Genomic DNA, 26,428 nt, shown 5'->3' on the forward strand with positions numbered 1-26,428 from the left:
TGCACTTGCTGGTTAGTGGTACGCGTTGTGAAAAGTGTGATTCACAATTCGTGCACCAAGTTTTTGGCGCCGTTGCCAGGGATTGTTCGTGTTTGAACAACTGACGGATTATTTTGTTGCTTAGATTAGGAAAAATCTTTCTTTTTTGGTTTAGAGTCTTTTATTATTTTTCCCTTGTTAAAACACTTTAAATTTATAGCTCAGTTAATTAGAACGTGGTGTTTATGTTCATGGTAATTGGCTATCATAATTTTTTTTAAAACCTTTTTCAAAAATAATTTTTCTGTTAAATCCTGTGCCAAACTTTAAGTTTGGTGTTTTCAAAAATAACCTTTCTTAAAATTTTCGAAAATTTTCATAACTCATTTGGCTAGAGTGTTAATCTGTGTTCTTGGTAATTGGGTTAGAGTCTTTTATATTCTTTTCAAAACCTTCTTTTTCATAAATAATATTTTTTCTATTAAATCTTGTGCCAAATTTTAAGTTTGGTGTTTTCTTGTTGATTTCCCTTTGGTTTTCGAAAATTTTGGTTTGGTTTTCTAAAAATTTTAAGTTTGGTGTTCTTTCTTCATGTTCTTGTGTTCTTGTGAGTCTTCAAAGTGTTCTTGAGTTTTCCTTGTGTCTTGATCTTAAAATTTTTAAGTTTGGTGTTCCTTGGTGTTTTCCCTCCAAAATTCTCAAAAACAAGGAGCATTAGATCTAAAAATTTTAAATCTTGTACTATCTTATTATTTTTCTCTCTCCTCACTAAATTCAAAAATATCTTTTCAAAATATCTCTTCTAACTTCCTAACTTCTTATCTTTTCAAATTTGTTTCAACTAACTAACTAACTTTTTGTTTGTTTCTTAACTTTCTCAAAACTACCTAACTAACTCTCTCTCTCTAATTTTCGAAAATATCTTCCCTCTTTTTCAAAAATTTCGTGGAAATAACCCTGAGGGTCAATGATGATGAGTTTAAGTTGAACGCTGTCAAAGCCATGCAGCATCCAGACACATCAACAGACTGCATGAAAGTTGATCTCATTGACTCTTTAGTAGAAGAGATCAACATGGCTGAGAGTCTCAAATCAGAGTTGGAAGACATCTTCAAAGATGTTTAGCCTGACAAGCTTCTGCATGTCATTTATTATGCTAGTCGCGTTTTAAATGATGCCCAGAAAAATTACACAACCACAGAAAAGGAATTACTTGCAGTGGTTTACGCCATTGACAAGTTCAGATCCTACTTAGTAGGATCAAAGGTAATTGTGTACACTGACCATGCTGCTCTTAAGTATCTACTCACAAAGCAGGATTCAAAACCCAGGCTCATTAGATGGGTATTGCTTCTGCAAGAGTTTGATATAGAAATAAGAGACAGAAAAGGGACAGAGAACCAAGTAGCTGATCATCTGTCCCGGATAGAGCCAGTGGATGGGACGTCCCTCCCCTTTCTTGAGATCTCTGAGACGTTCCCTGATGAGCATCTATTTGCCATTCAGGAAGCAGCATGGTTTGCCGATATTGCAAACTATAAAGCTGCAAGGTTCATACCCAAAGAGTACAATCGAATACAAAAGAAAAAATTAGTTACTGATGCAAAGTACTACTTGTGGGATGAACCCTATCTCTTTAAGAGATGTGCAGACGGAATCATCCGTCGGTGTGTCCCCAGAGAGGAAGCACAGAGAATCCTATGGCATTGCCATGGATCTCAATATGGAGGCCATTTCGGAGGTGAGCGAACAGCCACCAAGGTCCTCCAATGTGGCTTCTATTGGCCCGCACTCTATAAAGATTCCCGAGAGTTTGTACGTAATTGTGACAGTTGCCAAAGAGTTGGTAATCTGCCTCATGGTTACGCCATGCCTCAACAAGGAATCTTGGAAATAGAGTTGTTTGATGCATGGGGAATTGACTATATGGGACCTTTCCCACCATCATACTCAAACACTTATATTCTGGTGGCAGTTGACTATGTATCAAAATGGGTTGAGGCTATTGCCACTCCCACTAATGATGCTGTCTTCTGAATGAATGCTTGAACAGTGCATATGTCTTTTGAATTTTTTGTTTAAGACTGTTAAATATGTTGGTTCTTGAAAGAATGATGAACATGAGACATGTTATTGATAATCTGAAAAATCAAAAAAAATGATTCTTGAAGCAAGAAAAAGCAGCAAAGAACAAAGCTTGCAAAAAAAAAAAAAAAGAAGCAAGCAGAAAAAGCCAGTAACCCTTAAAACCAAAAGGCAAGGGCAAATAAAAGGGATCCCAAGGCTTTGAGCATCAGTGGATAGGAGGGCCTAAAGGAATAAAATCCTGGTCTAAGCAGCTAAACTAAGCTGTCCCTAACCATGTGCTTGTGGCGTCAAGGTGTCAAGTGAAAACTTGAGACTGAGCGGTTAAAGTCAAGGTCCAAAGCAAAAAGAAGAGTGTGCTTAAGAACTCTGGACACTTCTAATTGGGGACTTTAGCAAAGCTGAGTCACAATCTGGAAAGGTTCACCCAATTATGTGTCTGTGGCATTTATGTATCCGGTGGTAATACTGGAAAACAAAGTGCTCAGGGCCACGGCCAAGACTCATAAAGAAGCTGTGTTCAAGAATCATCACACTGAACTAAGAGAATCAATAACACTATCTGAATTCTGAGTTCCTATAGATGCCAATCACTCTGAGCTTCAGTGGATAAAGTGAGATGCCAAAACTGTTCAGAAGCAAAAAGCTACTAGTCCCGCTCATCTAATTAGGATCTGAGCTTCAATCAAAAACTCTGAGATATTATTGCTTCTCAACCTATTAGTCTTCTATTTTATTTGTCTAGTTGCTTGAGGACAAGCAACAGTTTAAGTTTGGAAAATAATAAGTTTCTACTAAGACCCTACTTTTTGAAAAATTTCACTAATTTAAATCAAAACCTTTGTGTAAACTTGTTTGAAGTTGTATTTGGAACATAGTTTAAAAAGCTAAGAACACACAACCTGTGAGATTTGAGCTTAATTACATGGTTACATTATTTAACCATAAATATTTCATTCTTGTGTGTTTACTTCTCTATGATTGTAATCTTATTTTGTTTCATCCTATATATCCAATGTTTAATATGTTATATGCATGCCTATGATTGAGGCCATTATTTGTTTAGCTCACTTATCCCAAATAAGCTTACCCTTTAAATTACCTTTGTCAGCCACTTTGATCCTTTTAATCCCATTTGTTCTATATTTTACTACATTACTAGCCTTAAGCGGAATAACAATTAAATATTCCAATTGAATATTTGGTTAGCTTAATATAGAAATTGTGTGTTAATTGAGTATGGGAATATAAGGGGATGTGTCATGATAAAATAATGGGAATTTGGGTGCCTACTCATGTGAAACTATAAAAATTAAAAATCCATGTGCATTGATAAGCTATAGTTAACCAAAAAAAAAGATTTAAATAAATATAAGGGGACAAAATTACCCCGATTCTAAGTTAAGTCCAAAGATGAATGCATGTGTAATAAAAATTAAAAGAAAGATAGTGCATTAGTATGTAATGCAAAAGTGAAGACTATGGGTAGCTAGGCATGATTCTAAAGTTATATAGAGTATATGTATGTTAGGTGAGAGTTTAGGTTAATTAACGATTCAATTTATAGCTCACTTAGCCATATATATATACCCTCACCCTTACTTTAGCCCCATTACAACCTGGAAAAGACCTCATGATGTTTGCATTGGTATGTTAAATATTGTTGATTGGTTAGGTGAAGAACAAATTTTAGAAAGCATGACTACAGAAGAGTAGAGTGATTACCCTATACACTTGAGAGAATAGAGTGCACATATACCATCAGCGAGGGTTCAGTGCTTAATTCTATGTTTCATGCTTTCATGAGCTATCTTCTTACAATTTTACCTGTATTTACTATATGAATTGATGTAGTGAAATCTAATTTATAATTGTCTTGAAGAGCTTATTTACTTTTAACCAAGTAGACAAGAAGCATATAGTTTCATTTACATATATATATAGGTTGCATTGCATTTCATGAGTTTTACATTTCCCTACTCATTTACATTATCTCCTTCAACTAAGCATGAGGACATGCTAATGTTTAAGTATGGGGAGGTTGATAAACCATTATTTTATGATTTATTTTGTGTTTAATTGTGTGGTTTTATAAAATCTTTACCCACTTATTCATATGATAAGCTTGTATTTACAATTCCTTCCCAAAATCATTCCATGGTTGAAAACTTGCTTCCTAGACACTTTTAATTATGTATTTTAATTCTCCTTTATCCCATTCGATGCCGTGATCCGTGTGTTAAATGTTTCAGGCTTCATAGGGCACGAATGACTTAGAAATTGGAGAGGAGGCTTGCAAAAATAGAAGGAACACAAGAAACTAAGGAGATGACCAGCGAGCAATGACGCGAGCGCATGGCCCATGCGAACGTGCGAAATGGAGAATTTGCAATGACGTGGATGCGTGCTTGACGTAAACGTGTGGATTGGAGTCTGCACGAATGACGCGAACGCGTGACAAGGAAAATCGCTGATTGACGTGAACGCGTGGATGACATGTACGCGTGACCTGCACGATCTGCAAAAATGACAGAATACGCTGGGGCGATTTTGGACCACTTTTTGACCCAGTTTTCGGCCCATAAACAGAGACTAAACCTAGGGAACATGCAAAAACTCAAGAGGCATCCACACACATTCAGATTCATCACATTAGGATTACTCTTAGTTTTAGATCTGAATCTAGATTAGTGTTACATTGATAGTTTATGCTTTTGCTTCGATTTTTGGATGTTGAGAGTCATTAGCTCCGTTGAAGACATTACTTTAGTTTGTTTCCTTATTCCCTTATTTTTAATTAGTTACTCATTGACTCTGTTCAGATAATTATGTTGCATTTTGAAAATATTAACATATAGAGTTATCTTTATTTTAATTAATTTTAATTATCTATTTTATTTTATTTAATTATGTCTTCTCATATTTTTATGATTATTAATTTCATGTCAATGGAGTAGAATTTCTACTTGACATTGGGTTAATTAAGGGGCGATACTTGAGTTGGAATGCTCAAGTGCTTGGTTAAACTGGACGTTGTTAGCTAATTCTATACCTACTAGCACTAGACCTCCCCAAGGGAGAGGACTAGGATCTGAGGGTAAGAGTTACTTCAATCACCATACTTTCCCTTATTTAGTAAGGGGTAATCGAGTGAGAACAACAACCTTTTTACACCACACTTGAGAAGATCCCAACAAGGATAGAAGTTCCACTTAATTATTCCCCCAATCAAGGCCTTTTGTTTAGAGTACCAATAATCATTCTTAATTTATTTTTATTGTTTTAACTTTCTGGAAATTTTCTGATTAATAAATTAGCATTCTTTCCTGCAACTCTTTGGGAGACGACCTGGGACTCATACTCCTAGTATTTTTATTTCTAAAATTTGTGACGACCCTTTTTAAATTGGTGAGGCAGATCTTAGCCGGTTAAGAGCTATACGTGGAACGCTCTCCTCTTAATTGAAATCTCTAAATTGGTTAACTTCTGCCACACATCAATGACATCTATGACTTCTTCAATGGTTTTCTTCTTGTTGAGTGAGCCTCCTGAAGAATGATCCACGGCCTTCTTTGATTCATAGGAGCCCTTCATAGAAGATGTGTAGTTGTACCCACTCATTGAACATTTCTGGTGGGCATCTTCTTGTCAAATTTTTTAATCTCTCCCAGGCCTCATAGAGTGTCTCACCATCTTGTTGTCTGAAAGTTTACACCTCAGCTCTTAGCCTGTTGATTCTTTGTGGGGGGTAGAATCTGGCAAGGAATCTGTTTACAACATCCTCCCATGTTGTTAGGCTATCCTTGGGAAATGATTCCAACCACTTTTCCGCCGTATCTCTGAGTGAGAAAGGGAACAAGAGTAGCTTGTAGATGTCAGCGTGTACCCCATTGGACTTTATAGTATCACATATCCTTAGGAATGTGTTGAGATGTTGATTTGGGTCTTCTTGGGCACTTCCTCCATATGAGCAATTATTCTGGACAAGGGTGATGAGTTGAGGTTTCAACTCAAAGTTGTTAGCATGAATTGTTGTCTTTAGGATGCTGTTGCCATAATTTCCAGGATTTGGGTTGATATAGGAGCCTAAGACTCTCCTTTCTTGCCCAACATATTTGCCAATTTCCTCTCCAACATGGTTATGTGCTTCTTCTTCCATGATGGTTTCTAGATCTTCCTCCACTTCTTCTTCTCCAACTATGCCTTTGCCTCTGGCCTCCTTTCTTAATCTAAGGAAGGTCCTCTCAGGTTCACTATCAAAGGGAGATACAGTCTCTCCTCTTCTACCTGTCATACACTTAGCGAATAACCAGCAGAGAACAAGTGAAGTGAAAGAAAGTCTTGTTAAGATTAGTGGTTAACTTTGTTGATGCAATTAATCAAACAGTTAGAAGAGTGGAAATATGGATAATGGATAACTAAATTAATCAAGGAAAAAAGAAATAGAAATCAGAGCAGAGATGAAAGAAAAATAAAAAGGACTAAAAAATAAAATAACAAGGAAATTAAATTGCTTAATCTAGCTCTCCAATCAATTTAATCACTATCAAATTTAAGCCAATCCCCAGCAACGGCGCCATAAAACTTGTTGAGTCCAATTCACACCCCATTCAAAAAATGGTGAATCAGTTCTTTTGGCAAGCGCACCAAAATTATCGTCAAGTAATAACCCACAGAGGAGTGGGATCGTATCCACAGAGATTGGCAAATTTGAGCAGTTTTAATCAATTGATAATTAGTTTAGCAGAACAGATAGATTATGATTACAGAATTGTAATTGGCAGAAATGTCAATGGCAAAAATGTAAAGGAAAGCAATAAAGTGCAGAAATAGAAATGGCAGAATGTAAAGTGCAGAATCATAAATGACTTAATTGTAAATGGGAATGGGGAATTGCAGAATGTAAAAGCAAGCTATAAAGAAAGTTGTAGACAAGAATGGGGAAATTCATTGAGATCAGGAGATGTTGTCTCTTTGGATCAATTTCAGCTTATATCCTCTTCAATCATGCAACTCATTGACCTCTTGGCAATCATGATTGATTGAGACCCAATCCCTTGGTGACTCAATCTCTCAGATCTTGATCAATAGCCAATTCCTTGGTCTAATTGTTCATGAAGAGAGATATGCTTGGTCCCTAATTATACCACACATCATCATAGGTCCAAGTAGAGGGAGGATTATATGTCACCATATCCAAACACCAAAACCTAGATCCTACTCAAGTGTGATAAGGGATTTCAAGCATGGTTTCATGTTTCCTTTCCAAAGGTTCCCATGAAACCCATTTTGCATTCAATCTCCTTTCCAAGATAATTGAACACTAAGCATTAGAAACAAAAATCCTTCTAGAAAATCAAAGAGGAGATGAAGAGAAGAAGAATTTCACTATCATCAATCCATTAAGTACAATAGAGCTCTGATAAACCCCGATTTTGTGGTTTATCTTGTGCTTAATTTGGGGGATTTTATCACCTTTTCTCACATTTATTCAATAAATTAGCATGGTTTTGCAATTCTCCCTTGATTTGTGCTTAAATGTGAAAACATGCTTTTTAGGCCCTAAAATTGGGGATTTTAACTCACTTTAATTCCATTCGACGCCTTGATATGTTTGTTGAGTGATTTCAGGTTCATAAGGCAAGTATTGGATGGAAAAAGTGAGGAGAAAAGCATGCGAGGTGGGAGAACTCATGAAGAAATGAAGGAACCGTTAAGCTGTCAAGCCTGACCTCTTCACACTTAAACGACCATAACTTGAGCTACAGAGGTCCAAATGAGGCGGTTCCAGATGTTAGCTTACCAATGCAACTAGAACCGCCTCATTTGGAACTCTGTAGCTCAAGTTATGGTTGATTGAGTGCGAAGAGGTCAGGCTTGACAGCTTTGCAGTTTCTTCATTTCTTCATGAGTTCTCCCACTTTGCATGCTTTTCTCCTCACTTCTTCCATCCAATACTTGCCTTATGAACCTGAAATGACTCAACAAATACATCAAGGCATCGAATGGAATTAAAGTGAATTAAAATCACCAATTTTAGGGTCTAAAAAACATGTTTTCACATTTAAGCGCAAATCAAGGGAGAATTGCAAAACCATGCTATTTCAATTGAATAAATGTGAGAAAAGGTGATAAAATCCTCCAAAATAAGCACAAGATAAACCACAAAATCGGGGTTTATCAAGCTCCCTCTCTCAATGAGAGAGAATTTAGCTACTCATAGCTCAAAGAAAAGTACTCAAAAGTAAAGAAGATGATGTAGTGTAAAAGTGGATCCAAAACTAGTCTCTCTAACTGCTTAACCCCCTCTCAGTACTTCTTGGGGGTATTTATACTACTCCTAGCTCTTAAAATAAAATAATTACAAAAGTAAAAAAGGAAAATTACAATTTGGAGGGAAAAGAAACTCAATAAGAGTGACTTCCCAGCTAGCGTGTGGCTGGCGCTTTAGTGGCATGTCACGTGCTCTTCCAATTCTGGCTTGGCATGCCACGCCGAGTCCCTCAAGTGGCATGCCCTTCTTCAATAACATCCCTGGTGTGCCACGCCCTCGAGCTCAAGTAGCACGCCCAGCGTCTTTTAATGCCCATGTAGCATGGCGTGCCACACCTTCGAGCTTAAGTGGCACGCCCTAGCCTTTTTTCACTTCTCTTTGCCTCTGGAAACTTGAACTAGCGTGGCACGCCCAGGGTCTGGCGTGCCACGCCCTTGTTGCACACTTGATCAAGCTCTCTGGAAAGTTGAACTAGCGTGGCACGCCCAAGGTCTGGCGTGCCACGCCCTTTGGAGGCAAACGATCCTTCTGTTTGGCGTGCCACGCCACGAACTCAAGTGGCACGCACCAATGGCTTTCGCTTTATGAATGACAATGGCATGCCACGCCTGGGGGTTCAAGTAGCATGCCCAAGTGAGGAATAGTGGATGGCGTGCCATGCCTTCGACACCAAGTGGCACGCCCATGTATTTGGCCTCTTTCATCTTCTCTGGAAACTTGTACCAGCATGCCACGCCTAGAAGTTGGCGTGCAATGCCCTTGATCTTGCCTTGGTTCCATCAGCTGGCGTGCCACGCCCAGCACTCGAGTGGCACGCCATAGTGAGATTCTTGGGCAGGCGTGCCACGCCTTTGATACCAAGTGGCACACCCAGCCCTTGCTTTGTCCTCTTTGTGCATTCGCGTGCCACGCCTGGTTGCTCAAGTGGCACGCCAAAGTGAGAATGAGAGCTTGGCATGCCACGCCTTCGACCTCAAGTGGCACGCCCAGACCTCTATGGCCTTCAACCCCTTCTCTGGAATTTTGTACTAGCGTGCCACGCCATGCTGTTCAAGTGGCACGCCCATACATTTGTGGACTTCTCAAGCTTGGCGTGCCACGCCTGGTTCCTCAAGTGGCATGCCTAAGTGGCTTCTTGGAGCTGGCGTGCCACACCTTCGATACCAAGTGGCACGCCATAGTGATGGTTCCTTCTGAAGTGATGAGCTGGCGTGCCACGCCCCTTGGCTCAAGTGGCACGCCCATAGTAGGTGATGGGTTAGGCGTGCCACACCCAGCCTGGCGTGCCACGCCCCATTTGTGTCCTTCATTGTTGCTTCTCTGGAACTTTGTACTAGCGTGGCACACCCAGGGTTTGGCGTGCCACGCCCTTCTGAATGCATGAGAATTTTCCTCTGGAATTTAGTACTGGCGTGCCACACCCAGCTCCTGACGTGGCACACTAGTTCATTTTTGTGGCGCTTGCTCCAAGTGGCACGCCAGTTTCACACGCCCAGCTTCTTTGTTGCTTTCTTCCCATTTTTGATGTCTTTTTCACCTGAAATTCAGCACAAATCATCTCAAAGCAATGTACCATAATATTCATCAATTAATGCATGAATTGCAATGATCAATTGAGATTTATGCTCTTTTATGGTCCTCTTTATGCAAGAAAGAAGGGTAGATGATGTAAGTCATCACGTACGCGTCCCTGATGCGTACGCATCACCATTAATTTATGCGACCCACGCATACGCGTGCCGCACGCGTACGTGTAGCAAGCGATGCACAATTAAACCAGTACACCACCATATTTCAATTATTCCCTCCCCCAATCCTAATTCTCTTTCATTCCTCATTCTTTCTTATTGCATTCGCATACCTTCACTCATTGCATTTTAATTTTGTGCATATTTTTATTTTCTTTTCTAAATTTAATATTTTCCTTTTGGTGTTAAATGTTCTTATTCAACTGTTGCATCTCTGCTTGCGTTATTTTGATTCTTCGTGACTTATTTTACATTGTTGGGTAATATTATTTATCTGTCAATGCCTATCTTTTATGATACATGTATCCCTTTTGCATTGACATGAACTTATACTGTCTTTTATTACCCACTCTCTCTCCCCCATTGTTGCAATTTTTTCACTATTGATATGCCATTTGCTTCTATTATTACAAAAGTGAAAAAGGAAAATTACAATTTGGAGGGAAAAGAAACTCAGTAAGCATGACTTCCCAGCTGGCGTGTGGCTGGCGCTTCAGTGGCGTGTCACGTGCTCCTCCAATTCTGGCTTGGCGTGCCACGCTCTTCTTCAATCACATCCCTGGCGTGCCACGACTTCAAGCTCAAGTGGCACACCCAGGGTCTTTTAATACCCATGTAGCCTGGCGTGCCACGCCTTCGAGATTAAGTGGCATGCCCTAGCCTCTTTCCTCTTCTTCTTGCCTCTGGAGATTTGAACTAGCGTGGCACGCCCAGGGTCTGGCGTGCCACGCCCTTGTTGCACACTTGATCAAGCTCTCTGGAAAGTTGAACTAGCGTGGCACGCCCAAGGTCTGGCGTGCCACGCCCTTTGGAGGCAAACGATCCTTCTGTTTGGCGTGCCACGCCACGAACTCAAGTGGCACGCACCAATGGCTTTCGCTTTATGAATGACAATGGCATGCCACGCCTGGGGGTTCAAGTAGCATGCCCAAGTGAGGAATAGTGGATGGCGTGCCATGCCTTCGACACCAAGTGGCACGCCCATGTATTTGGCCTCTTTCATCTTCTCTGGAAACTTGTACCAGCATGCCACGCCTAGAAGTTGGCGTGCAATGCCCTTGATCTTGCCTTGGTTCCATCAGCTGGCGTGCCACGCCCAGCACTCGAGTGGCACGCCATAGTGAGATTCTTGGGCAGGCGTGCCACGCCTTTGATACCAAGTGGCACACCCAGCCCTTGCTTTGTCCTCTTTGTGCATTCGCGTGCCACGCCTGGTTGCTCAAGTGGCACGCCAAAGTGAGAATGAGAGCTTGGCATGCCACGCCTTCGACCTCAAGTGGCACGCCCAGACCTCTATGGCCTTCAACCCCTTCTCTGGAATTTTGTACTAGCGTGCCACGCCATGCTGTTCAAGTGGCACGCCCATACATTTGTGGACTTCTCAAGCTTGGCGTGCCACGCCTGGTTCCTCAAGTGGCATGCCTAAGTGGCTTCTTGGAGCTGGCGTGCCACACCTTCGATACCAAGTGGCACGCCATAGTGATGGTTCCTTCTGAAGTGATGAGCTGGCGTGCCACGCCCCTTGGCTCAAGTGGCACGCCCATAGTAGGTGATGGGTTAGGCGTGCCACACCCAGCCTGGCGTGCCACGCCCCATTTGTGTCCTTCATTGTTGCTTCTCTGGAACTTTGTACTAGCGTGGCACACCCAGGGTTTGGCGTGCCACGCCCTTCTGAATGCATGAGAATTTTCCTCTGGAATTTAGTACTGGCGTGCCACACCCAGCTCCTGACGTGGCACACTAGTTCATTTTTGTGGCGCTTGCTCCAAGTGGCACGCCAGTTTCACACGCCCAGCTTCTTTGTTGCTTTCTTCCCATTTTTGATGTCTTTTTCACCTGAAATTCAGCACAAATCATCTCAAAGCAATGTACCATAATATTCATCAATTAATGCATGAATTGCAATGATCAATTGAGATTTATGCTCTTTTATGGTCCTCTTTATGCAAGAAAGAAGGGTAGATGATGTAAGTCATCACGTACGCGTCCCTGATGCGTACGCATCACCATTAATTTATGCGACCCACGCATACGCGTGCCGCACGCGTACGTGTAGCAAGCGATGCACAATTAAACCAGTACACCACCATATTTCAATTATTCCCTCCCCCAATCCTAATTCTCTTTCATTCCTCATTCTTTCTTATTGCATTCGCATACCTTCACTCATTGCATTTTAATTTTGTGCATATTTTTATTTTCTTTTCTAAATTTAATATTTTCCTTTTGGTGTTAAATGTTCTTATTCAACTGTTGCATCTCTGCTTGCGTTATTTTGATTCTTCGTGACTTATTTTACATTGTTGGGTAATATTATTTATCTGTCAATGCCTATCTTTTATGATACATGTATCCCTTTTGCATTGACATGAACTTATACTGTCTTTTATTACCCACTCTCTCTCCCCCATTGTTGCAATTTTTTCACTATTGATATGCCATTTGCTTCTATTATTTTCTCACGTACATGTGGTAGCTACCATGTAATTGAGACTCTCATTATTTGGCATTAACCCAACCATATTTTATTTGTTTTCTATCTTTGTTTCCGGGTTACCTTCCTTCTTTTTCCTCTTCTTTTAGGATGGCCACCGAAGAAGGGAAAGGGAAAGCTTCTCAATAGAGCAACCGGCAAGTCCATCTGCACAGCCTTTGGAGAAAAACATCAGTTGGAGCAACCCGTCCACTTGCACATCTCAGCATGCACCGAGGACGGTGCAATCTTTAAGTGTGGGAAGGTCGATACCGATCTCCGTGGGTTAGTTACTTTCTTGTCTCAAAACCAATATTTAAATTTTCCTTGTTAAATTAGTTGTTGCATTTGCATGTTTGATTGCATGTTTGTTCGATTTTGTGGATGTTCTTCTACCACTACTTGGTTGGAGTCTCACTAATTTAAATTGAAAATTTCTGTTGAACTTGTGTGAAGATTATAGTTTGGAACATGGTTTATAGCTAAGAACACATAACCTGTGAGATTTAAGCTTAATTATATGGTTACATTATTTAACCATAATATTTTATTCTTCTGTGTTTTCTTCTCTATCATTGTAATTTTTGCTTTGTTCCATTCTATATGTCCATTGTTTTGTGTATTTGCATACATACATATGATTGAGGCTATCATTTGTTATTAGCTCACTTATCCCAAATAGCCTACCATTTCAATTACCTTTGTTTGCCACTTTGAGCCTTTTAATCCCATTTGTTCTTTATATTACCACATCACTAGCCTTAAGCGAAAAAACAAGTAATTACCTGATTTGAATCTTTGGTTAGCTTAAGATAGTGTGTTAACTAAGTGTGGGGAATTGTGGGAAACCTGGGTTAAGGGGAATATGTTGTGTTTTTACTTTATTTAAATATTAGGAATTTGGGTGCCTACTCATGTGATATCAAAAAAATCATATGCATTGAAATGTTATGTTTGCTTTCATGTTCATTATTTTTACCTTTAAAAAAAAGAGAAAAAAAGAAAAAAGAAAAAAAAATATTTTACAGCATAAATAAATAAATAAATAGGGGACAAAACTACCCCGATGTTAAGTTTAATAAAAGATCAATGCATATGTGGTGAAACTAAAGAAAATTTGATACATGAGTATGTGAAACATACAAAAGTGAGATTATGGGTAGCTAGCAATGATTTCATATATATAGAATGTGTGTGTGTGTTAGGTGAGAGCTTAGGTTAGTCAAAGATTCATATTATAGCTCACTTGGCCATACATATATCCTCATCCTTACCTTAGCCCCATTACAACCTTGAAAAGACCTCATGATATTTCCATTTGTGCATTAAATATTTGTTGATTGGTTAGATGAAGAACAAAGTTTTAGAAAGCATGACTAGAGAATAGTAGAGTGTTTCACCCTAGACACCTGAGAGATTAGAGTGCATATACACTTCCAGTGAGGGTTCAATGCTCGATTCTATGTTCCCTACTTTCATAAGCCATCCTCTTATAAGTTTACTTGTCTTTTATTTTGTGATTTGAATTAGTGGAATCCAGTTTATATTTGTCTTGGAAAATTTGTTTACTTTTAACCAAGTAGGTAAAAACACTTTTGCATGTAGTTGCATTTATATAGATAGGTTGCATTTCATACTTTCTACCATTCCTCTTCACTCTTTAGCTTCTCTTAAGCTTAGCATGAGGACATGATAATGTTTAAGTGTGGAGAGATTGATAAACCACTATTTTATGGTTTATCTTGTGCTCAATTGAGTGGTTTTTTGTCAAGTCTTTGCACACTTATTCATACAATTTGCATGATTTTACAATTCCTTCCCAATTTAGTTCTATGGTTGAAAACTTGCTTCCTAAGCCTTTAAATTGTGTATTTTAATTCCCCTTTATACCATTCGATGCCGTGATCTGTGTGTTAAGTGTTTTTAGGCTTTATAGGGTAGGAATGGCTTAGAGGATGGGAAGGAAGCTTGCAAAAATGGAAGGAACACAAGATAATAAGGAGATGACCAGCGAGAATCGACGTGCACGCATGGCTCACATGTGCGCATGATTTGGAGATTTTCATAGCGACGCGTATGCGTACCTGATGCGTACGCGTGACTGACATGTATGCGTGACATGCGCCACATGCAGAAATTACAAAAAGTGCTGGGGGCAATTTCTGGGCTCCTTTTTGGCCCAATTCCAAGCCCGAGAACACAGAATAGAAGCTGCAGAGTGGAGGAATCAACCCATCCATCCATTCATTCATCATACAACATTCATTCACATAATTTTAGGTTTTAGATGTAGTTTTCTAGAGAAAGAGGCTCTCTCCTCTCTCTAGGTTTTAGGGTTTCTTTTAGTTCTTCTCAATTTTAGATTTCTACCTTAGTTTAATTTAGTTCCTCTTCTACTTTTAATTGTTCTAGCTTCATAGTTTATTTATTCCCCTATTGATTACTTTATGTTGCCACTTTAGTTTATGAACTCTTCATGTTAGATTGAATTTCTTATTTAATGCAATTTGAGGTATTTCATATTTGTTGCTACTTTTTTCGTTTATTATTATTGATGTTTGCAATTGGTTATTTAGATTTAATATTCCTTGCTAGTTTTCTATGCTTTTATGTTATGCCCTCCAAGTGTTTGATAGAATGCTTGGGAGGGTTTTAAATTAGATTTTTGCACTTTTGGCTTTGGTTGAGTAATTGGAGACTCTTGAGTTATCAAACTCCTTTGTTGATTGATAATTGAAAGTTGCTAATTGACTTGAATTCCACCAAGTCTAGTCTTTTCTTGGGAGTTAACTAGGACTCGAGGAATCAAATTGATTCATCCACTTGGCTTTCCTTCATAGTTGGAGGTTAACTAAGTGGGAGCAATGGACAATTGATGTCACAATTGATAAGGATAGCTAGGATAGGACTTCTAATTCTCATGCCTTGCCAAGAGGTTTCTTAGCTATTAATTTAATTTCTTGTCATTTACATTCCTTGTTCCACCTTTCAAAAACCCAAAAAGATACTTTTTCATAACCAATAATAAACTACACTTCCCTGCAATTCCTTGAGAAATGACCCGAGGTTTAAATACTTCGGTTATTATTTTTATTTGGATTTGTTACTTGTGACAAACAATTTTTTGTATCAAAGGATTATTGTTGGTTTAGAAACTATACTTGCAACGAGAATTTATTGTGAATTCTTTACTAGCAAAAATCCGTTCATCAGGTTGAAATGGGGCTAGGGTTAAGGTGGCATAGATATGGCTAAGTGGACTAATTCAATTGAATCCTTGATTAGTTTAGGTATCCAACTAAACCTTTATCAATCCAATAACAAAAACATGCAATCCTAACCTTCCTATTCTCACTTTTTCCACACATTCATGTATGCTCTTTCATTTACATCACATATGCATTCCTTATTTGTTTCTTTTCTCTTTGGGGTAACTTTTGTCTCCCTTTTTTTTTTCAAGACAAACGCATATGGTTTAATAGTTCATACATGAATGCACTCATTTTCCAAAATTTTTCTTTCAATGCATACCCAAAACAAACTTTTTCATTCACTACCAATGTTTCCCAAAATTCCCCCATACTTGAATAAAACACACTCCTCAACCTAAGCTAATCAAGGATACAATTGAAGGTAAATTATGGTTTTTTGCTTAAAGTTGTAATGTGGTGATATTACAAACAATGGGGTCAATTAAGGCTCAAAGGGGTTAACAAAGGTAAATGCAAGGGTAGGTCTATATGGGTTAGTGAGTTTAATTCAAAGATGGCTTCAATCATGCTCAATGCATTTAAACATCAATTATCGGAAATAAAGAAACAAGAAAAACTAAGATTACAATCATAGAAGAGATAAAATCACAATATGAACAAAAATTTGTGGTTATAAATTATAACCACTCATTATAGGCTCAAATCTCACAAGGTATTTTGTTCTTTCCTCTTCTATGTTCCATAAAAATTATTCAAGCAAGTTTTAAAAGCAATTTTTCAAATCAATTCAATAGAATGTCCTCGACAAAAAATTCTTGAAAATTTTTGTTGTTTCTCACCAAAATTATTTCCTATATCTATGTATGTACGTTGTGATGGATGCAATTTTTCAAAAATTCCTAGTTTTTTTCCTAATTTTCAACAACCAAAAACTAACATGAACAATTAGGATCAAAATTGAGCTAGGCATATACTATTCACATCATCCAATAACAACCAAAATCTATACTATATAACAAGTAAAATATATATAACTACCAAAATACTAGTACGCGGCATAAAATAAAGTACTGTAAATATCTATAAAAGCATGATAAAAACTTAAGTAAACTAAGTAACGAGTTTTTAGAAGAGAATTTTACACCCAAAAAATCGTAGATCCTCCCCCACACTTAAATGGTTGCACGGTCCTCTGTGCCAAAAATTCAAACCGGGGTGGTTAACTTTGAGAAGCTCCACCGTCTGGCGGTTGTGGGTGCTGTAGTCTGATGAGGGAAAAACGATTCCACACAAACTTACCGGCAAATGTACGTGGTCGCATCATGTAGTAATAACTCACAAGAGTGAGGTCGATCCCGCAGGGATTGAAGGATTGAGCAATTTTAGTTAGGTGATAAATTTAGTTAAGCGAATATTTGATGATTTGAGTGATTTTGATGAACAGAAGTAAAATTGCATGAAAATAAAAGTGCAGAAAGTAAATTGTGCACAAAAGTAAAGTGTAGAAGAGATAAATTGCAGAAACTTAAAGTGCGAGAAAGTAAAAGAGCTGAAACTTAAATTGCAAGAAAAGTAAATTGTAGAAACTTAAAGTGCAAGAAATGTAAATTGCTGAATCTAAATTGCTGAGAAATGTAAATTTCTTGAAGAGTAAAAGGAATTGGATACTGGGATTCAGAATTGAACAAGAAAATGCAAGCTAAAGTGAATCAGAGAGCTCTTAGATGAAGAGATTCAGCTCAGCAGCTAAACAGAAATGTAAAATTGCTTGAAGAAGCAAACAGCAAGAAAACTTAACTCAATTATGAAATCTTAAAAGAGAAATTGAAAATTTCAGAAGAGCAACAAGATCAGAAAGCAGATCTCGATCTCAATTGCTATCTTGAACAAACAGAAAATAAATTGCAGAAGAAATGAAAATGAAAACAGAAAAGAAGATTTAGATCCAATTCTCAGAACTATTGAGAGGAAGAGTAGAAGATGATTCTCAGATTTAGAATTAATGGAGCTCTCCAATCTCAATTCAAAACACAAAAATAGAAAGTAGAACTTACAGAAGAAAGAAAATGAAAACAGAAAGCAAACTAGATCTAATCCCCAAATCCCAAATTTAAAACAAATGAAAATTAAAAGTGAGAAAACTAAAATGAGCTAAAGGTCCTTTACACATTGAATTTGATCGTATTTATACACTTTCTATTTTGATCTTCAGATCTTGGAATGGGCCTTTTGATTTTGGATTTGAAGAAGCAATGGATCCGGATGGCATTTCGTTGAAAATGGATCAGGGGTGCTAGCTCTAGTGGAGCGCTACGTTTGGTTTTGTGAACGCTACGTTTTAATTTCCAAACGTTACCCCTTGTTTTCTTTGAGCGCAGCTTCCCTTGATTGAGAGGCACAAAAAAGTTTCCAAGAGTGAACATAGCGTTTGAATTCTTGGACGCTACCCTTGGTTGAGCTTTACTTAGTGTAGTTCTTAGGCCTTAAAGATGTCTATCACTTGTACTTCAATTTCATGCCAGATATAGATTTCTGTATATCGTTTGAAAGCTCTGAATGTCAGCTTTCCAACGCAACTAGAAGCGTATCAATTGGACATCTGTAACTCAAGTTATGGCCCTTCGAAGAAGGCATGGTCGTGCTATTTGGAAGGCCGAAAACGTTCAGTTTAGTGAACGCTACGTTCACTTTAGTGAACGCTAGCGGTTTGGAGGCCAAGGTTTAGCGCCAGCCTCTGAGGCCCAAACATGATATTCACCCCATACTATTATATATCATTGGAAAGCTCTGGATGTCTACTTTCTAATGCAATTGAGAGCGCATCATTCCAAGCTCTACAGCTCAAGTTATGCTCCATGGAAGGTGAAGAGGTCAGCTGGCCTTACTGCAGGTTGATACTATGTTCATCTTTGCACTCTCGGGGTAAGTTTTCTCCCTCGGATTTAGTGTCCCGCAAGCAGTGCCATATATGCTTGGAAATCTCTAGGTTTTTAATTTCCAATGCCACTTGAATCACCTCATATGGAGTTTTGTAGCTCGAGTTATTCTTGTTGGAGTGTAAAGAGGTTAGGGTCACAAATCCTCTTTGCTCCTCCTTGAGTCTGTTTCCACTCTTTTGCCACCTTGGGGTTGTGATCCTTCTTCTAGTGCTTTTATTGCTCCTTCACCTTCATCTTTTCACCTATCATCAACCAAACAAATACATCAAACTATTGGCATAATCATCAACTCTTGCATCATTCATATTATCAACTAAATCTTGCAAGAAATTCTCACTCAAACACTTACTTATTGCCTAAAAATGCATTAAAACCAAGTGAAAACTAATGAAATAGGCTTGTGAAACTAGCCTAAGATAACTTGTCATCACAACACCAAACTTAAATCTTGCTTGTCCCCAAACAAGCAGCAAAACAGAACAAGAATGAATGAAGATAGAGAAGAGTATAAGTCTTTATTTGCAAAACATTCAATACTGGTTAATGGGGTTTTCATGCATGGTATCTTAGAGATTTTTATTCTGTGGATGAGACATCAACACTCCTTTGGATCCATACTTGAATTACACAAAAAAATGAGACTTGTTATTACTTGGTCCTTAGTTTTTCTTGTTCTCTTTCTTTTGATTGAGATTTATTGCTTAGGTGAGGCTTAATGTTATGTGATAAAGCAGTTTTTTAGAGTAAGCTTTCAGCCAGCATTCCCACCCAAGTTGGTTCAAGATTCTAGGTGTTGAAACACCCCTATGGGCTTACTTGCTCAAACCTCTCTTTATCACACACACATCACAGGCATTTAGCTTTGTTTTGTCCTTTGGAAATTGATGCCCAACACCTCTTTGGGTCACTAAATGCTTTGACTCAAAGTAGCTACTAATGGTGGACTTTCAGTTGGCAATCCCGGGTTAGTTAACCTAAGTTGCCGAGTGATGAAGCACCCCTTAGAACCTAGTTATCCAAGCTTATCTTTGTACAAGAGCATCACAGGCATTTATCCAAATTTCCAGCCATTGGTGCCTAGCTTTGTGTATTTCTTTTTTCTTCTTTCTCTTGCATTTTCTTTCTTTTATTTTGGACCTTTTTCATTTGTCAAGTCTCATGAAATGTAACTCAAGTTCATATCACAAAGTCATGCCAACATTCAGCATTATTTATAAATCAACTAATGAACCAGCACATACCACCACATAACCTTATTCTATCTCATATCATACCAGACTTTTACTCTTTCTCTATTTCACAGTTATTTTTCTTTTATTCAAGCATGAGAAACAAAGCTTATAATTCAAGTAAGATGAAAGTGAATCAAGCACTTAAACTAGCAAGCTATAACAGCATGAAAACAAACAAACTAACAAATAGTAAATAAATCTAAGAAGACACTAATCAACAGGGGACATTTGCACTTTCAATTAGCATGTTTAGGCTAAAGTCAGTCAGAGAACAATACAACCTCTTGGAATCCTTTTATTTCCTCTGTGTTATCATTATTGTTGGGTTCCATATCCTCACTTTGTCTATGATGATGTATCTTTTCCTCCAAGAGATTGAATGACTTCCTACAAGAGATATTGAAAGTTGCTTGTTCCCCATGCACTTGAGAAACAGTTAGCATGTATGTATGCTTGTGATTCTCTAATCTTAAGTTGGTGTGGGAACACCAAACTTAGTTCCTTACTTACTTCTATGTGTAGCAGAATAAATACATGCATGAAACATTAAGTACTCTTTATTCAGAAAATAAACTATGAACTAGAAAACAAACTGAAAACTAGAAACATGACAATTGTTAAGTGATTTCTCTGATTGTTTGGAGCTGATATTAATCATGCTGAGGGTGCAATGTGTTCTTAATGAAATTTTTGGTGGAAAACCAAACTTAGCATCCTACATTCACCCTTAAATTATTTTGGTATGCAACACCAAACTTAGCTCCTTGCAATACAGATAAGTCCACTTAACCTTTTTATTGAAATAGTTTAGGAAAATAAAACTACCTCTGGTTGGGTTGCCTCTCAACAAGCGCTCTTTTAATGTCACTAGCTTGACATCTTGTCCCTTGATCATGGAGGTTGAAAATCATAGTGCCTTAGCTTTTCTACTCTTACTGTGAACTTCCTTCCAGTCTCCTCTTTGATGATCTCTAGGTGTTCAAGTGAAAGGATCCAGTTCACAGTATAGAACTCAGACAATTGTGGAGACACCTTCATTGGTTGGGTGTTTAACATCACTTTATCCCCTGGTGAGAAGCCTTCAGTGGGGATTTTCTTGTTTCTCCATCCTCTTGGCCTCTTCTTCTATTTTTTCTCAAAATATGATTCATGCCTTGATGGTTCTTTATCTGGGGGTTTTAGATCTAGTTCCTCCTTTACTTCTTTGGTCTATTGCACCATCTCTACTTCTTTAAAGCATGGGTTTAGACACCTTGGAGTCGACTCTTTAATTGTCTCCTTTGAGCTATGATCTCTGGCCTTATCCTTCTTACATTATTCTTCTTGAGTGGGCTCAAGTAAAGTCTTGAAGACATGAAATGCTAGGTGGTCATCATGCACTCTTAGCAATAATTTCCCTTTTTCAAAATCTATCAATGCTCTGCCCGTAGCTAGGAAAGGCCTCCCCAGGATGATGGGAGTGTTAGGGTCCTCTTCCATATCTAAGATAACAAAGTCAGCAGGGAGAAAGAATTTTCCCACATTTACCAGCACATTCTCCACAAATTCCAGTGCTTGCTTAATTGATTTGTCCGCCATTTGGAGAGCTATTCGAGTGGGTTTCAGCTCAAGAATTTGAAGTTTCCTCATAAGAGATAGAGGCATCAGGTTTATGCTTGCACCAAGGTCATAGGATGATTTCTCAATAGCTATGTTTCCTATGGTACAAGGTATATAAAACCTTCCAGGATAATCTTTGTTCTCTAGTAAACCTCTTTGGAGGATAGCGCTACACTCCATTGTCATCTCAACAGTTTGTCATTCTTTTAAGGATCTTTTCTTTGTTAGCACTTCTTTCATAAATTTGGCATATAATGGCATCTGTTCAGGTGCTTCTAAGAAAGGAATATTGATGCTGAGTGTTTTGAATATGTCCAGGAATTTTGAGTATTGCTTATCCTCATTTTCTTTCTTAAACCTTTGAGGGTATGGAAGTTTGGGGACATATGGATTCACCCCTTCCTTCTTCTCTTGCAGCTGTGGCTCAATGATGCTCTTATTTCCTTCTAAGCTTTGTGCATTCTTGGTCTTCTTATCCTCTTTACTTCTCTCCTCTGTTTCTTCTTCTGGAGCTTCTCTGTGGTGTTCTCTTTGAATGATAGCTTCCTTATCCATAGTCTTCTCACTTCCTGCTATGATTGCTTTGCACTCCTCCCATTTTGTAGCTTTTCCTTTGTCTCTTGGGCCTTCAGTGGCACAAGAGAAGGCTTTTGCTTGCTTCTCACCCATCTCAGCAATTTTTTGATCCTGTCTGGCCATCTCTTGAGTTTTGATGAGTTTTTCCTTCAACATTTCTAAGTTGGAGATCCTTCGAGATTCTGGATGGGGCTGTGTGGGTTGTGATGGTTGTTGGTGGAAATTGTTTGAAAAATTGGAGGAGTTGTTTTGGGGGGTTTGTGAAGTGTGATGAGGTTGTGTATGTGTGTCTTGTGGTTGTGTGCAGTGGTTGTTGTTAGTAGGGGATTGATTGTGTTTGTTTGTGTTGCCAAAACTATAGGAGTTGAAGTCCCTTTGTCCTTGATTCTGATGCTCACCCCACCTTAAGTTTGAATGAGTTCTCCAGGATGGATTGTGTGCATCACAATAGAAGTCATGTTGGCATGAACTTGAGGTGTTGTTCATGTATTGTATCTGTTCAGGCCTTTGTTGCTCATAGTTGAGTGTCCCAATACCTCCTTCAGATCGATTCCATCCATGTGAGATTTGAGATTGGCTTTGTGTATTCACTGCAGCAAGTTGCAGTCCATCAATTCTCTTGGTAATCACCTCCATTTGTTGCTGAAGTTGTTGATGCATATCCTTGTTTTGAGTCAGAATTGCACTTACTCCTTCAAGTTCCATTGCTCCCCTCGTTGGATTTGTGTCATGGTGCCTCTCAAATGAGTAAAAATATTGATTGTTGGCCACCATATCAATGACATCTTGTGCTTCTTGGGCAGTTTTCATCATCTGAAGTGAACCTCTAGAGGAGTAATCTAATGCTTTTCTTGATTTCAGGGTCAATCCTTTATAAGGTGTACATTTCCTTATCAGGGACATACTACAAGAAAAATACTCATTTAGCCACACTTTTTTAGACTATATTTGAAAAGCATGGGTATAAATAAGAAACACATTTGTGGCATCACTTGAAAGGTGTCTCCTTAGATATTATAAATATCACTTATAAAGCGTAGTCTTATCTTAAAAGCTATGGGTTCACTTTTTACACCAAAGAGTGCGCTTTTGAAGGGTAACTTATTTTCCATGTTTCAGGTGCGCTTTAAAAATGTTGCCTAATGTATCTTAAGTCAAATGTCCAACACTTAGTAAATTTTTTTTTCAATTTACAGTAAATAATAATATAAAAATTAAACCCCATAAAAAAATTAATATACAAGTTAAACACATACATCCAAATCAGATGAAACTAACGCGTAACCCTCACCCTTGTTAGCTGCTTTTCCCTTCTTCTTCGCGCCCCTTATCGCCCCAAAACAGAGAAGACTCTGCACTCACCACTCTAGGAAGACTCTGCCATCACCACTCACCACTCACAGCGTCACCACTCTAGGAAGACTCTACACTCACTCATCTTCACCATTCACGACGCCGTCACTTGTCTTCACCATACCGGCGCTTCTCTTCTCTGTGTGCTCACATCAGGACGACGCTGCTCTCTTCATTCGGTCACCATCGTCGAGAAGGTATGCATCCAACTTTATTTAGTTTCTGAAATTTGAGAGAGTAGATTTCCGATTTTAGGGTTTCACTTTAGGGGTTTGGTACAATAATCTGTGAACTCATGAATTGATGAACTGCGGCGTAGGAGAACTCATTCTTGTATGTTCGTTCACCACAAACCCTAGGTCCGTTCTTCTATTGTCTTAGCTTGCAATTTTTCTGCTACATTTCGATTCAGTTCATATTTTTCTGAGATCAACTTTATCGCCCATTTCATTTTTGGATCATTTAACGGCTTGAAAAATGATTAAAACTTAAATTTGTATCATTTTATTTATTTTACTTGCTGATTGGGATTGTTGTTACTTTGAAAATTCATTTGACTTTATTGTTTTTTTTCTTGATCAAACGAACTTATTCAGACATCTAGTGGCCGATTTTGTGTTTTTTTATTATATATTTTTTCTAATGGAATATTTGAATGTAGATGTTTTGTGCTGAAGCAAATTGATGAGCTGAAGCAGTTAAAAAGTAGAGAGTGAAATAGAGTTTTTCAGAAAAATTTAATCATGCGAATTTCGTAGATTACATAATTGAATTCTAAATCTAACTTGCATCCGTATCTACAATTACCATTTCTTGAACAATTTGGTGGATTCAGTTTAGAATTTTTTAACATACGTTGTTGACTTCCTAGGAAGTGATTAGATGCATCCAAGTTGGTTTCAAAACTTGTTGGTTTTTTCTGATTTGAATTCTTCTTCTTTTTTCCTTGCGAGATTCATGGTTTGGATTTAAATTTTGAGCTGTGGTCAGATTTAATTAGCATAGATACTATGCGAATTTAATTTTTTTATTCCAACTGTTTGATTATTTGCTTGTTCCTGATTTGAGCTACAATAGTCAATAGGTTATTGAATTTAGAATGCTAAGTAATGCCATTCAAATAATCTTAATGAATATCTCATATAGTTTATGAATTGTGACTTCAACTCTTTAGAATATTTTATCACTTGAGAAATTATACTATGTTATAGTTGGTGTTCTGAAGAAAAAACCAGAGTATGGACTCTATTTGCTTTGTGCATTGCTTCAAAACTTGTTGATTTTTTCTACTTTGGATTCTTCTTCTTTTTTCCTCATGAGATTCATGCTTTGGATTTGAATTTTGGGCTGTTATCAGATTGCTTGAGAATAGATACTATACAAATTAAAACTTTTTTAATCCAACTGTTTGATCATTTGCTTGTTCCAGATTTGAGCTACAATAGTCAATAGGTTATTGAATTTAGAATGCTAGGTAATGCCATTCAAATAAGCTTGATGAATATCCCATCAAGTAGTTTCACCTTCTTTAATTTCTCGTCTCTGGATGCCATTATTAATTACTTTTTCACCTTCATTTGGGCCTTACACACACAATCCTCTGCCATTTGTGTACTCCCTAATTGACCTCTTTCCTGACGCCCACGATAAGGTACAATGCATACTTTTTCTTTTCACTTTATTATTATTCTATTAATTCATGTGTAGCTCCACCTTGATTGCTTTATTAGCTATGAAGTTGCAATTTAACTTATTATTTATGTACTATAAATTCTTTGTTTTCCTTAATTTATTTTGCTTCAGCGAGTTTCTAGTAAAATGTTTAGAGAATTACTTCTGATTTTAGTTCCCATTTAGTATGAAGTTGTGTTAGTCTGTTTTTTAGTTATGTCCTTTATGGTGACTTATAGTATCCCCTGAATATGATTGTTATTTTAAAGCAAAAGACTTTGGTTTATTTAATTATTTATTAAAGCATAGTATGGTTTATTTAATTATTTATTCAAGCATAGTATGATTTTTTAATTGCTCTAATGAGAGATACAAGGGCTGAAAAGCCCATGGATATGCCAAAAAGATTGAATTTTGCAAGTTCTAAGCTAGTAAGTATGTCTTCTTCATCCGAGATAGAGTCTGGAATCTGAAGAATAGTTTGTGCCAAATTGTGATTAAAAAGTTGAATTATTTGGTATTTTCATTATTACTAAAATCTAGATAATTTTTTGATTTGGGCTTTGCGACAATGATTTTTGATGTGGTTAAATTGTTTGATCCAAGAGTGTTGTATGTTTTGACTTGACTTGATTGTTTTCTTACCTTCTAGCAAACTCCTCCAGTCTCCTATTCCAATGTCAGCCTTTAGAAATGTACAATACCTAAAATACTTACTTTGGTATACTTCAAATAAAGTGAGTGCTACTTAGTTTACAATCTCTAGTTTTGTTTTTTAAAGAGGGTCTTATTAAACACTTTTAAATCAAAGTTCAATTCACCTTAAACTTTTAGTGTGCTAATTATCTCTCAATTAACCCACTGCATTCTTTTTTTTCATTCTCTCTTGACCCCACAAAAACTATAGGGGTGATGTTACAAGAGCAAACATGACTGGAGAGGTTATACTCCAAAAATGAGAAGATGCAATTCAATTTTTGTTAGAAAGAGTTAGTGCCATAGCAAATGATAATTAATTATAAAAATATTGTTAAATGGATTGAAGGAAAAAATGGCATTACTTGGGAATTACAATTTTTGAGAAACAAAACAAAGAATAAAATCTATATTTTTCAACATATCAAAGTGGTATACAAGGAGGATAAATGGTTCCGACCATGGGAGTAGATTTCTTTAAATAAAGCTAGTAGGTGGAGAATTGTGGAGTTCATGAATCAAATGATATATATAAAGGATATAGATACTTAGTAATATAAGGTGTCTTTATGTAATATATGCATGTATATG

General features: G+C 37.7%; 1 protein-coding gene and 1 long non-coding RNA gene across 2 annotated transcripts in view; both read right to left on the reverse strand.

Moving 5' to 3' along the window:
- LOC107640619 overlaps positions 1–23,020 on the reverse strand; it is a 98,610-nt gene extending 75,590 nt beyond the window's left edge. Inside the window, exon 1 of the mRNA XM_016344128.2 lies at positions 22,654–23,020. Coding sequence (XP_016199614.1) covers positions 22,654–23,020 — 367 coding nt within the window. The remainder of the gene's footprint in view (positions 1–22,653) is intronic.
- On the reverse strand, positions 25,570–25,902 carry LOC110262865. Its single transcript, XR_002347878.1, has 2 exons — positions 25,787–25,902; positions 25,570–25,610 (listed from the first exon to the last, which is right to left on the reverse strand). It is a non-coding gene; the product is annotated as an uncharacterized LOC110262865 (long non-coding RNA).

Source organism: Arachis ipaensis, chromosome B05 (assembly GCF_000816755.2).
Source record: "Arachis ipaensis cultivar K30076 chromosome B05, Araip1.1, whole genome shotgun sequence".
Taxonomy (NCBI): Eukaryota; Viridiplantae; Streptophyta; class Magnoliopsida; order Fabales; family Fabaceae; genus Arachis; species Arachis ipaensis.